Below are 13,655 nucleotides of genomic sequence, written 5' to 3' on the forward strand. Positions count from 1 at the left end.
CTTGGGATCGGAACTGGGTCTCTGCTGGGAGTGGGAGCAGGGATAGGGGGCAGAATTTGTCCCCTTCCCCCACATCCCTAAGAAATATCTGAATTGGCACCATCATGTTCTTTTTTCTTCCCCACCCCTTAATTAAAGAACAATAGTAATACAATAACTGTAGTCTGAAAACCAGAAGGTGAAAGACCAGGATTACAGACAAACATTCTCTTTATTGAGCTACACATGAATTTTCCATTAGTCAGAGAAAGAGATTGGCAGTGTCTAATATATCACAGAAACCTCACTGATTGGTAATAGAAAGGCTTAGAAAGACCTGGCGCTTTATATATATATATATTTAGTTTCCTTTGTATTTATTCATTTTATTTTAAACAGGTGTGACTGGTTTTCTTCAGCAAAGGTAACTCTGAAAAGTGAAACTGTGACGATGTCTGATTACTAATCAAAGTAGAAATGACGAAGGATAGGTCATGAAAACGGTGGCTTTAATGTAAACACTACATTTGATTTTGTTTTTGTTTTTTTTGTGATTTTGTGTGTGTGTGTTTTAAACTTTTTAAACATTTTCTTTCTTTCTTTTTTTGTTTTTGGGTTTTTTTGTATTTTTTTTGTATTTTTTGTTTTTTTTTTCCGTTTGTTTTTGCAGCACAAACATCCCCACATGAGAGAGAGAGAGAGAGAGAGAGAGAAAACACCATTCACTAAAAGGAAGGATCAGAGGAGGAAAAAAGCAGCACAAAAAAGCATTCACTGGAAAGTTAAAAAAATAAATCAGAACAAAACAAAAAAAAATCCAAACAAAAATAATCCCTCTAAGGTCTCCCAAACCAACCCCCAAAACAATAAAAGAAAGAAGAGGAAGCCTATCTGGTATGTAATACACAGTATTCTTCAGAGCAAACAAGTCAAGAGAGGGAAAATCTCTGGATAATTTGGCCGCTACAGGCCAGTGACAGCTGTGCTTTTTTGATACAAACCTGGAGCGTGAAAGAGACAATTCAGAACAAAGAGTCCTTATTAAACTAGGGGAAAAGAATAAATAAATATAAAGCAGAAAGACATCCCCTGCTGGATACCTGACCCACAGGCATGGTCTTGCATTGTAGTCTTATCACTCCAGGCTAATAAAGACCCTCCCACTTTTCTCTTTTTAAAGAGGCAGGGCACAAATAAACACAAAGAAGGAAATTAAATGAAAACAAACGCAAATTCATTCCTGTTAAAATGAGGACTGGAGAAGAACCTCTTAGCACGGTTGCAAAAGATTTTTCTTTTCTTTTTTTTTAAACAAAGGGGGGAAGGGGAAGCGGGAAAGGAATCTTTTCTTTTTTTTTCTTTTTTCTTCTTTTTTAGCTACAAAGCACATGAAAAAAAGGTTTTTTTTCATTTTTCTTTTTTTTTCTTCCTTTTTAATCTTTTAGCTTCTAAATGTAAAGACTCAGCTAAAACCAGATCTACAGCAGTCTACGGAAACACACAGCCATCATTCCATGTTCAGAACATTATACATTGACTCAGTAAGGAAGGCTGTGTCTTATGCAAAAGGCCAAAAGGTCATGCTACCGGTAAGGAGAACGCCAACAGGAGAGTCCGTGAAGTGGTCTGGAGAGAGAGAGAGAAGGGAGCCCAGGCTTGAATACATTAAAAATCAATCAAGAAATCAATTAAATCATAGGGGCAATCCCTCACTGCCAAGTAAAACAGTATCACAATGGGTAATGTCCTTAACCCTGTTCAAAAATAAATTCCATCTCCCCTCCCCTGCCCAAAGCCCACCTGAAAGTGAGGTTGGCACTGCCACACGGTTTGAGTTTGATGGGCAAATATATCCCTCCCCCTGCGTGTGTGTGTGTGTGTGTGTGTGTGTGTGTGTTGGGGTGTGATTGCCACTAGGGGCCCTCCTCTTTCTCACAGAACCCGCGCTGGTAAAAAGCCCGAAGCTCCCCATCTTGTGCTTTAACTTGGGAGGAAGTTACATTCCACAAGTGAAGAGCTTGTTACATAAAGGATGCTTTCCTGCTGCGTCCCGGTTAAAAAAAGTCCTAAAATATTGTGGCTTGGGTTTGCTTTTTTTGTCCTTTTTTTATTATTATTTTTTGTCTTTTTTTTTCATTTGTTTTTGAAACCCACAAGAGCTGAACAGAACCGAGAGGCACTGAAAGCCCAGCCCAGGTGACCCAGACTGCAGTGCAGCACCAGCTGACTTACAGCTTCCGAACAGCAGTACCTAAAAAATCCAAGAAACTGGAATGGGGAGAAAGAAGAAAAGAAAAATTCCCCTTCCCCTCTACACCTGAAGCCCCTCCCCACAAAGAAGAGTTAAAAAAGTAACATTACTGCTCTTTTAACACTCATAGGATACCTTAGGTTCAAAATGAGGGCAGACCATTTAGCAAATGCCAGCGTAATTTTTCTTGGCTTTGATTTGATTTCTATGACTAGTGACAATACCAAGGAGGACTGAAGCCTGTCAGAGAAATCAGTTCTGTCCACAGCTCTTTGAGACAAACTAAAAAGATTGTTGTTGTGGTTTTTTTTAATATATATATATATATGTACTTATATATATATAATTTGTCATTATGCCTTTTTATTTACCAGCTTGCATTATTAGTATAATGATTTTGTTTTTTGTCGTTTGATTCGGTTTTTGTTTTGCGCTTTTTTTCTTTTTTTAAAATTTTTTTCCTCACGCCGTGATCATTACCAAAGGAGTTGCTTTGCTATACAGGACGAGAAGGTGTCAGTACAAGCCACAGCCTCGGAGGTTGTTGGCAATGATGATATCGGTGACAGCGTCGAAGACCACCTGGATGTTGTTCGTGTCCGTCGCACAAGTCATGTGACAGTAAATCTCCTTGTTGGGGGAGCGGTTTTTGCTTTCAAATTGTGCTTGGATATATGCCGCTGCGTCCTCATAAGTGTTAGGGCCTGCGGGCAAACAAACAGGAAAAGAAAGAGAATCCCGTCAGAGGCCTTGCAGGCAGGAGCACGCTCTTGGGCAGTGGTTCTCAACCTATTTACCATTGTGGGCTGCATATGCAGCGCTCTGTGTTATGTGCATCCACACAACATATATACTACTGGGATAGCCCTGAGGATGTCACATGGGCGCAGCTGTGTGCTGATTGGGTCACAAGCGTTGAGAACCACTGCTCTGGGGAGATCTGGAAGAAAAGGGCTGAGAGAGGGGTTGGTGTAATTTCCCTTAAAGGGATAAAGGGGAAAAGATGGGGTTGTGATACATGAAGAAGGCATTTTGTATTGCTTGTAGTTCACATTCGAAAACCAGGTCTCATCTACCCACTCTCTTTTTCCCCAGAAGAGTCTATAGATAGCTGGAGAGCTAATGGAATAATAACATTGCAAGTGAAACGTGAGCAACTAAGAAGAAAAGGGATTTCAAAACTCTTTGGGTCAGATCCTCAGCTAGTGTAAATTGGCTAGCTACATTGACTTATTTACAGTAGCTGAAGATCTTGCTCATTGTTCTTGTTTTTAAACACTTATTTAACTCAAACACCTGAATGAACAGCTGGGAGGAATGAGCCTCCCTCTTAAAGATTCAGTATTCTATGTCCCTTTAATGAAAGTTATAGAAAGTTCCCACTCCAGTTCTCTGCATCACCAGGAGACTTCCAGAAAACCCAGGGAAGATGAGACTTGATGGTCCTGATATTTCTTGAGGTGAAAAATAAGCAGAAAAATTAAAAAGCAAACAAACCAGCCAAGCTTGAAGGCCACCTTTATCCTTTGCAAAGACACCCAAAAGGGCCCAACCTGATGTTTGTTCTTATTTTGCTGGTCACATCAAAGATTAATGCACTGAAAATATCTTGGAAGCTCTGATATTTGTATCTTCAGCTGGGAGTCACATTATCAATAGGGGGAGAACAAACAAAGAGATGGTGCGAGAGGAAAAGTATCAGAAAGTTAGTGCTCACACCTGCTTTGTACCACACTAACTTTAATGGAGTTCTCCTAATTGACACCAGCGGTACAGTGACTTCCTGGGAACAGCAGGGAACTGCTAATCAGTGCGCATCGGTACAAACATGCAAACCAAGGCCAGGTCTATACTACAAATTGACACTGGCATAACTACATCGCTCAGGAGTGTGAAAAATCCACACCCTGAGCGACGCAGATATGCCCACCTAACCCCTGCTGTAGACAGCGCGGTAGCAATAGGAGGGCAGAACTACCACCTCTTGGGGAGATGGGTTGACAACTCTTCACTAAAAGCGTTACAGTGCAGCTTTTTAAGTGTAGACCTGCCCTAAGCACCAATAGTGCTTGATTCAGCCAAAGCTACACCCAGCCCTCAGGTTACTACAGTCCAAGCTATTCTGGGGAATCTCACTATTTTGCCCCAGTTAGTGCATTGGGAAAAGAAACTGGGCCCACGGAGATCATCTTGCTACATGTTGATCCTTTCTACAAGTGTTACAATGGGAAAAAATGATTACAGTTGAGTCCATGTAACTACTGCTACAAGCTGAAATGAAAACGTTTTTCAAGGCTTAAACGTGAGCTTGATTTTCTGCATTCCACCTGCAACTCAAATCCCTACAGCAAACCTGGGAGCTGCATCCCCCATGCTCCTTCTATTCCTGTAGTGGTTAGAGACACAAGGCAACAGGGAAAGCAAAGAACCACGAGGCACCAAACTCGGGTTTGGACACTAGGCTCGTATGCACAAAGGTATTTAGACTCCAAGCTTCCATTGAAATCGGTGGTGGTTCCTTAATACTTTTGTGAATCTGGGCCTAGGCACTCATTATACTCCCAGGTACATCACTGTACAGCCAGAGTAAATTCCTTAATGTTCATAGACTTCCTCCGGGGTTACACCTGCTCCAATACATCTGTTAGTCTATAAGTTGCCACAGGACTCTTTGCTGCTTTTACAGAACCAGACTAACATGGCTACCCCTCTGATACTCAAGTATCTAGCAGTTCCAGCAATACCCAGTAGGTGGATTATTATGGTCAGTGCTATTACAACGGACACTGTAATAACCTGTGAGAAATGGAGGCTGCCTATGAATCACATCAGTAGCATTTCACAGGGCATCAGGCGCTTCTAATAACCACCCTACAACACTGACCACCAGAGCCAGTTTCTCCTCCCTTGGTACAATGGAGTTACTCCTGATTTACATTGCTGTAACTGAGACCGGAATCAGGCTTGTAACATTAATCAAATAGATCAGGGGGAATGGACTTGACTGGAGCAACCAGATGCAAAACCAACGCACACTCGGCTAAGTACTGACTAATTAACATTAACTACAAGATGACTGCAGAGTGGTGGTCCGTTTTGCTGGACAGCCCTGCCTGTCCTGCACAAAGAGGAAAGCAGGAAGAATTGGATGGCTCGGGGCATTGGCAAGGGAATGATGATGGAGACTTTCCTCTCCGGTTTGCTTGTTTAAATCCAACCCAGCTTTGCAACAACTGAAGAAAGATGCTGCCATGGTGGAATGAGCAGATGGTCTCTAGTAAACAGTTATCCACCCTCTCTAATGAGCAGACACAACTGGGAGTCCAAGGACTGATGGTGACACATGTACATGTGACTGATCTACTTTGTCACTCTAGCAGTGGTCTCTTCTGGTCAGCGTTAGCAGGGTAGATTGCTGTGCAGCTCTGTCCTGAACTTTCCCACAGTTCAGGGGGATTGAGATTTGGGGTTTAGGTTTCTTACAGAGATGGGGCCAACTTCTACATTTTAATCAGGATCCAAACTTTTCCAAAGAGGGGAGACACCCAGTTTTCAGACTGGGCCTGTCTCTACGTCGGGGCTTCGCTCTCCAGGGCTGTCAAGGCTGCATCATTCAGCAGCATTGACATTCACTAACATGTGACTAAGAAGAAAAATAAATTGAACAGGAAGTTTGGCCGGACATGGAGCTGATGTGTGAAGATGGCTCAGAGTGACTCTTCTGCTCACTTGTTGAGAACAATGGTGCTTTTGTTGCAGTGAGATGAGACCCATCTAATTAAGCTATAATGTTCCTGGTGGAGGCATAGACGGGGTAAGAAATTGCTGCTAGGTTTATGAAGCGTAGACTCTAAGGCCAGCACCATTATTCCTATTACAAACCAAAAAGAAGGAAGTTTCCACAAACCACACATGCAGCGGAAACCTGCAGCTGCTGCTTTCTCAGGACACCTTCCAGGGACATCCTGTTGTGGCTCATGTGAGTACGTTGGAGGCAGTGAACAGTGTAGCCAAGGAATGAAACGCCTGCACTCAAGAAGCCAGAGTCTAGCCTCTGTTCCAGCTGCTTAGTGGTGCTATGGCCTATCTGGGAATTTCCTGGTGTAGCACCAAGTAGACAGAGTGGTTCTAAGCCAGGGTGATTGAGACCCTCCTTCCCTTCCCATAGTGGTGTGGGTGTATGTGTCCTGGCTAGATCTCAGCTAAATGGGAGGGGAGCCTGCTCTGAACCATCTGCCCTCCTGGCCTTCTGGCCAGGAGCTTTGGCTGGGATACCCCTGTGCTCCCCTATTGTTGGCTGTTGTCATGGACACTTGAGGCTGTGGGCAGATGGTCAGAAGTCAGAGCAGCCCGACCTATGCCTGACCCTGCAATCTGAGGGCTGCAGTAGTGGCGTATAGACTGGGTTAGCTATACCAGGCCAACAGAGCACCCCAAATCTGGAATGCACGTAGGACAGACCCCGCCCAGCCGTGAGGCATAAGGAATCGGCAGTCAGAGCAGGCGACAGAGGTTAAAGTAAACCGAAACAGGAGCATCCCCACTCCGGGCTCCCCCTTACGTCTAACCTCTGAGTAAAAACAACAAGGGAAAAACCACTGTCCCTTATACCACCTTCTGGCACTGTGAGATAGCAGTGACAGGCACCCGTGCAGCTCCTTCCCCACGGGCACCTTCCTTGGCGTCTTCCTGCTTCCTACTAACTCAGTCCAGTGCAGGGTAACTCTCTTCCCTCCCTCTAGCCTTTCTGGGAGGTGGCCCTGTAAATTCGGCAGAGCCAAGCAGCTGCAGCCCTAAGGTGGCCATTTTGCAACCTGCAGCTGTTCCCTGCATCTCCCTTTTTTCAGAGCTGGTAAGTACCTGTTACGTTGCCCCTTGCTCCTGATTGCAGATGGCACATTGCAACATCTATCTGTCTGTCTGGACTTGGGCTGCCAAACTCAGCCATCTTTGAATACTCGCCCATGTAAAGTCACCAGGTGTCCTGTTTTTCCCACAGACAATCCCATTTTCCAGTAGTCAGTCATGGAAATTTGGAGCCTTATAACAGGACTCGTCAGTGTCTTATTTTGTACTCAGCACCGTCTCCAGCAGGGGGTGCTGCTGTGGCTGTGGGAAGCCACACCCTCCAGGTCCTGCCACGGGAAGAGCACCGACAGCTGTGATTCCAGGCATGGGCACCACCCTTACCAGGGGCTGCTGGCAGGTGGTGGCATCACCCAAGCTGACAAGAGTGAGGCCCTGCCTGTGGTAGACCCAGCCCAGGAGTGAGGAGAGAGGACACGTGTGGACTCCCCACTGGGGAAGAAGCACCAGGCTCCTTTCTAGGCAGGGGTAGGGGAAATAGCCCCTTGACTAGGGCAAGAGAAAGCTCCACCCTCCATCGGCAGCCTGGTCCCACCCAAGTGACAGGTCTCACCTCTTCCCCAGCCAGTCTTCAGTGACAGGCTTTTGGGGGTGCATTTTGAGAACCTCGTCACCTTACCCAAGCCAAGGGGTGGGTGGAGGCCAGCGTTGTCTTGGGCCCATTTTGAGGTCCCACTCTACATGCTGCTGCAACAGTTTGTACTGTGTAAATGAAATGTCCAGAAGGGCCTGTGTTTGCTAAGGGGCCTATCTGGCTCCTACAGCCTATTAGACAGGGCAGGACTCAAAGTCTTTGTCAAATGTTGGCTTGATGGTCAGGAGAGAGTGGAGGATCAGTTGTTACAGCTGAAAAATACATGTTATTACACTTAGCAGCTGATGATGGTGACAGCGTCGAGGCCTGGCCCTTTGCTGAAATGCCCCAAGCCAGTCATCTTCTGAAGAGCTGCTATTATCTGGAGATTTATTTTCCTTTTCAAGCTCTCTTTCTCTGGCTCCGTTCCTTTATTTTAATGCTATTTCTTGGAGGAGTAAAGATCCCCATGTTAGATCACATCTAAAGGAGAGAAGGTGGTTGGCTTAAACCTCAGAGGGACTGTACATAGTCTGCTGTGCTGTATCCTAAACAGGATGTTGCCATTTTCTTGGGAAGAGGAACACAGCTGGGGCCCAATTAGCCTGTCGGCTGCCTGCATCCAAATCCCAGGGAGGCCCATATGAGGGGCTGATCAGTTCTCAGGTGGGTTGGAAGGTGTAATCAGCAGTCGTACACAAGATAATGTGGATTATAAAATGTAAAATGGAGCATTGATCTGATTTGGACACAAATTTGGCACCCATGGAAAAGCCTCTATGCCAGCCAGAGCACTCCTTCAAGGCCCAACGTAACTCAGGAGGGGTCTGTCTTTCCTAAAGCTCTTCCTCTGCCTTCTCTTTCCTCACCTGCTCCCCCACTCTACTGGCCCTGCTCCACTCTGCTCAGCATCCCCTTTGAGCACCCAGCCCATCCTCTGGAGAAGCGCAGAGCTGGGGGGAAGGGGTGAAAGAGGAGAGAAGAGCAAGGCTATGTAGAAAGAAGCTGAAGTCACTTCTCCTTCCAGCTGGGGGGGGCTGTGCGGGATGGGTTAGCAACTGATGCGCAAGAGGATTGTTAAACAGGTGCAGCTGATTATCGCCTCCAATCCATCCAGGGGTTTCCTCAGGACCAGTGGAACTATTCTCTTGGGAGGATTCATCCTGACGCTGTTACTTGTATTTGATTTGTTTCAGCCTTGTTACCATGAATCTATTTGCTAAGTATGTGCTGAGACACGGCAGGGTGTGCTCTGCTGCACACACCCAACCGGTGAGCGATGATACGTGGGTGCACCTCGTGGGTCAGTGCACCCACGGCACCATCCCTGGACTGATGTAAAATGAGCATCCTGTCAGGAGAGAGCCAGTAAGCGGAAGAAATGTCCAACAATGTTGTACTGAACAACTACATAGGTTTGTATGTTAAAAGCAAGAGCAAGGGCAAAATGATTCATCGGTGGCATGTCCTGAGACCAGTTTGATTCCAGGCACTAGTCCTGCTTCCTGGACTGGCTGGGGCTAGGAATGAGGTGAAAGCAACAGGCTGAATCCCTCTGAGAAAGGGACTGAGGCCCAGTTTCTCAAAGGTATTTAGGTGCCTAACTCCCATTGATTTCAAGGCATCTAATTACCTTTGAGGATCTAGGCCTGAATGCTCTATAATCGCTCAGTAACAACCCTTCTAACGCCTGAGGGGTATGATGGGGTGTTCACCCCCCACAGGGCCCCAACAAGAAATAGGCTAATTAACCATACAGGCTGCGTCTGGGGGAAAGCCAGGGCCTGAGAGGTAGGGTGACCAGATGTCCATTTTTAAAGGGACAGCCCCATATTTAAGCTCTCCTGCAGGTGTCCCGCCCTTTTCTTAAAAACAGGCAAATTGTCCGGTATTTTCTATATCCTGCCCCCAACAGTACTGGCGGGTCCTGCTGCTTGCCGGATCCCTGTTCTATCCCCCCGCCCCACATCAGTACTGGTGGGTCCTGCTGCTTGCCGGATCCCTGCTCACCTGCTACCAGCGGTGGGTCGGTGGGTGGGCGGGGATCCAGTAGCAACATTGGGGATGGGGGTGCAAGGCTGGAGGTGGGGCACAGGGCTGGTCGCTCCCCCTGGTGGTTCGTCTGCGCAGCCCCTGGTGCGTGCTGGCTCTTGACCAGCGGGGCCCCGCCTCCCGTCCCGTTTCCGGCTGGCACTGGCTGCAAGCTGCGGTGGCTGGTGAGTGCGGGCAGGCGCCAGGCAGCAGCTGGTTACACGTCGCCTCTGCTGCCCATCCTTTGGCCCTTGACATGCGCCCCGTCTTGCTGTCCTCTCCGCTTTGCCCCTTCACCCCCTGGCCCGGCCCTGCTGCGCCTCCATGTCCCCCTTGATGGGGCGTGTCCTGCTCCCAGGGCTGTGTGGAGAACCAGCCCCTGCTCGGAGCTCACCAGCAGCCTGGCCGGCAGGTTCCTTCCCTACCACACTGGGCTGGTGCCCTGGGGAAGCCCAAGACCCTCTGGCCTGGGGCGCTGGCCAGGAGGAGCTGAGCCCTGCGTGTACCAAAGCCCTGCACAGCCCTGGCACGGGGCAGCCTCTGCGCCCCTCAGCTAAGCTCTGGAGGGGAGGGGGAAGCGATTTCCAGCCTGTTCATGCCCCAAATCTGCAGGCTTCACTGCAGCCCCCTGGGCAGGGGCGTAGCACCCTCTTCACTCCCCCCACACCCAGGGTCCTGCCCCCAGGGAGGGTGCTCCATCCCTAGGCACCCACCCCTGCTGAGCCAGCTCTCTGGCCCGGTTCACTGCAGCCCCTGCAGTGAGGTTCCCTGGGCCCTGGTGCACAATACATCCTTAGGGCTTAACCCCTTCCTGCCTGCGCTTTAGCCAGGGGGCAGGAGGCGGCTGGGTTATGTCAGTGGCCAGCGGCAGCCTGCAGGTCTTAACTGCTTTTCGACAGTGCATGGCCAGGAAGGGACAAGCTGCTTCCAGCCATGGAGGAGCCGGGGGGGCGCAGAAGATGAGCTCTGCAAAGATATGGGCCAGGTCATCCCTTCCCCCACCTGCAGTTGGAAGCAGCTCCCGTCCCTTCCCTCCTGCACAGTGCCAAAAGGCTGCTGCTGGCCACATTCTGGTGTGAATCCTGGCAGGAACCTGGGGAGTGGGGGCACGTGACCCTGTGTGCCCCTCCACGTGTTGCCTCGGGAAGACACGGCACCAGGTATCAGGATAGGCGGAGGTGTCCTGGGGGCTCAGACAGGCATGGAGGGAAGAGAGCGCCTGGCAGGGAGGGTTGGATCAGTCAGTCACCTCCCCATGTGAGAGAGGGGTACGGGAATATGTGTGTGTGTGTGTGAGTGTGAGTGTGTGTGTGTGTGTGTGTGAGTGTGTCACCTCTCCCTGTGTGAACCCTAAAGCCTTAAAGATAAAAAGGTAAATAAAAAAAATCCAACTCCGCAGTGTTTCTTTTTAACAAGGGCTCAGTCAACTTGATGTTAATTTGTATGTGTCTACTGCATAGTTCTAACCGATTGCCATTGAACTCATTTGAATATGAGTAGTTTTCTCAGGTGTCCCATATTCACCATAGGGAAAGATGCTCACCCTACTGATAGGCCTAATGGCTGATGAAACCCAGCTGGGGGAGGAGCTTGGCTAGGCTTATAAACAGAGGGAGTTGGTGATAAGAGAAAAGGGCTGCAGGAAGGTGATCTGTGGTCACCCCCTAGAGCGGAGGGGGAGTTGGCTAGGGACAAGGAGGAGTTCTCGGGGGACAGTAAGCCCTGGTATCTTGCCTTGGACTGCAGCCTCTGGCAGGAATTGAGAGGGGTGAAGTAGCCACAGGAAGTGGAGGAAGCTGCAGGGGTAAACCCAGAAATGGGCCAGAAGATAGAGAAGAGAAGAGGCAGGGAAGGGCTCAGGGACACAGCAACAGGGTTGGCGCTTGAGCAGACTCTGGTTGCTGGGTATAGGGTCCCTGGGCTGGAACCCGGAGTAGTGGGTGGGCCTCAGGCCCCCTACTGGCCACTGGGAAAGTGCCCCAAACTTCAAAGTGGGTCAGAAGATTGACTAAACCACAGACAGACGATTTCTCCTGTGGGACTCTGATACCCCGGAAGGGGAGGACTACAGTGACCTGGCTGGAGGGCCAGGGCATGAAGAGGGAGCACCTCGAGTTCAGAGAGAGACCAGGGAGTGAGCAACTAATGGAGAAGGCGTCAGACCAGGTGAGAGCTGATCCCCAGATGTAGCCACAACGTGGTGCCCCAGCGGTGTAGAACCCTGTTTCAGGGGGCTATGGAGGATGATTTGATAGACAGCAGTCCCTTCCATTCTCCCTTATTCCTGACCAGCACAAAGGGAGACCCTGTTGGTGAGCACTAAGCAGCATTGGCTGTGTTCGTCTTGGCGTCAGAGAGAATGACCAGAGGGTCTGTCTGTCTGTATCCAGCAGCCTTATTACAGAATCCCCTTCATGGTCGCTAAAGCCGAGCTCTAGAAGGGAGATTTCAGAAGTGTGCGAAATATTGACAACACACTTTGAAACCACCTGCCTCTTGAGCAGTTTTGCCTCTTGTTACCAATTCAGAATTGTTTCTTGGTTTCCAAGGCCTTTTCATGCCATGTTTTCCATGCCAAGCTGCTTTCCCCAGGCAATGCTGGGAGTTTGTGATAGCACAGCTTTTGGCCTGCAGGATGCCTTTCTCCTGAAATTCCACAAAACCTAAAAATTTCCAAGGGAATAAATACGTGAGAAACAAATTAGCACCAAACTTTGTAAAAACATCCCTGCACTTTCTAAGAACCACTGGGCCCGATCCTGCAGCCTTCCCTCCCATGAGTAAGGGCTGTAGGCTAGAAACCTTACCAAAGACACGAAATAACACAGTTTAAGAAGTATGCGGTGTTACTGTAGCCATGTTGATCTCAGGGTGTTACCGAGACAAGGTGGGTGAGGGAATAGCTTTTATTGGACCAGCTTTCATGCTTACCCAGAGCTCTTCTTCAGGTCGGTTTAAGAGGCGCAGCCATAGGGTATAACTGGTTCTTCCACAGACAGCGAGTGTTTCAATGAATGATCTGAGCCCCTTATGTGGCTCATTGAGCTGCCAGTCATATGGGGTTAAGTTTCTACCCCCTTAATTTTTTAAAGAGAAATAGGATTTTGCCATTAATAAATAATTAAGAAGAGGGATAAACTATTTTTTTTTCTGGTTTGTGACTGAATCACAGAGAAGACTTTTATGTTTATGACTCTCAGTCGTGTCCTCCGCAAAATTCCAACATCGTCCTCGTTATTCAAGAAGGGGAATGATCGAATGGCTGACCGTTCCTAACTGTGTAATTGTGGGTGGAAGCCTCATCTTCCCTCTGCTCTGGGGCTGGTCCATTTTAACTACTGGAATGTTCCACATTAAAGGCTTTTTTCTTCTTTCTGTCCTCCGCATAGTGTGGGAGTTATGTACTTACCCTGTATTCTGCCCTTTAATGTGCATGGATCTGTATGTATGGATTTGGTTGAGGGTGAGGGTAGCATATGATTTAGCTGAATGACGTGTGAAAGTGTAGTTAAAAGTCCCTCTGCAGCACGCACATAGGCTCAAGAGTGTAAAATAATTCTGCCAAAGTCTGTGCTTTACACTCCTTGAACTGGCTCACTCTCCATCTGTTTGGATGGTAACATAACTAACACTGGATTTTTGCTAACAATGCCAATTCTGGGGCAAACCATTCACTTTGGCACCATGGCCTGGATGGATGAGCATGGGACTTGCAATTGGAATGTCCTGCGTCCTCTGCTTTTATTTTGCTGTGGAGTCTCGGGCAAGAGACCAGAAGGGCCACGTGATCTAATACAGTAGGTGGGACAAGCAGCTGGGGAAATATGCCTTCAAGACCCAACTCCACCACTGACTTATTGTGTGTCTTTGGGCACTTCTCTGTGCGGTAGTTTTCCCCATCTGTAAAATGGAGGTAATCATGCTTATCTCATTGGGGCGATGTTGATTATTTAA

The 13,655-nt window shown here is 48.1% G+C and overlaps 1 protein-coding gene across 2 annotated transcripts in view; it reads right to left on the reverse strand.

Moving 5' to 3' along the window:
- Positions 1–262: 262 nt before the first annotated feature.
- GNAO1 (G protein subunit alpha o1) overlaps positions 263–13,655 on the reverse strand; it is a 310,405-nt gene continuing 297,012 nt past the window's right edge. The window contains exons 8-9 of one of the 2 annotated variants that reach the window (XM_044987312.1): positions 2,711–2,934; positions 263–1,605 (exon numbers count right to left, since the gene is read on the reverse strand). In XM_044987312.1, coding sequence (XP_044843247.1) covers positions 2,747–2,934 — 188 coding nt within the window. In that variant the 3' untranslated portion in view covers positions 263–1,605; positions 2,711–2,746. Of the gene's footprint in view, positions 2,935–13,655 lie in introns of both variants that reach the window. The other variant, XM_044987311.1, reaches the window with a different exon arrangement.

Source organism: Mauremys mutica, chromosome 14 (genome assembly GCF_020497125.1).
Source record: "Mauremys mutica isolate MM-2020 ecotype Southern chromosome 14, ASM2049712v1, whole genome shotgun sequence".
Classification (NCBI taxonomy): Eukaryota; Metazoa; Chordata; order Testudines; family Geoemydidae; genus Mauremys; species Mauremys mutica.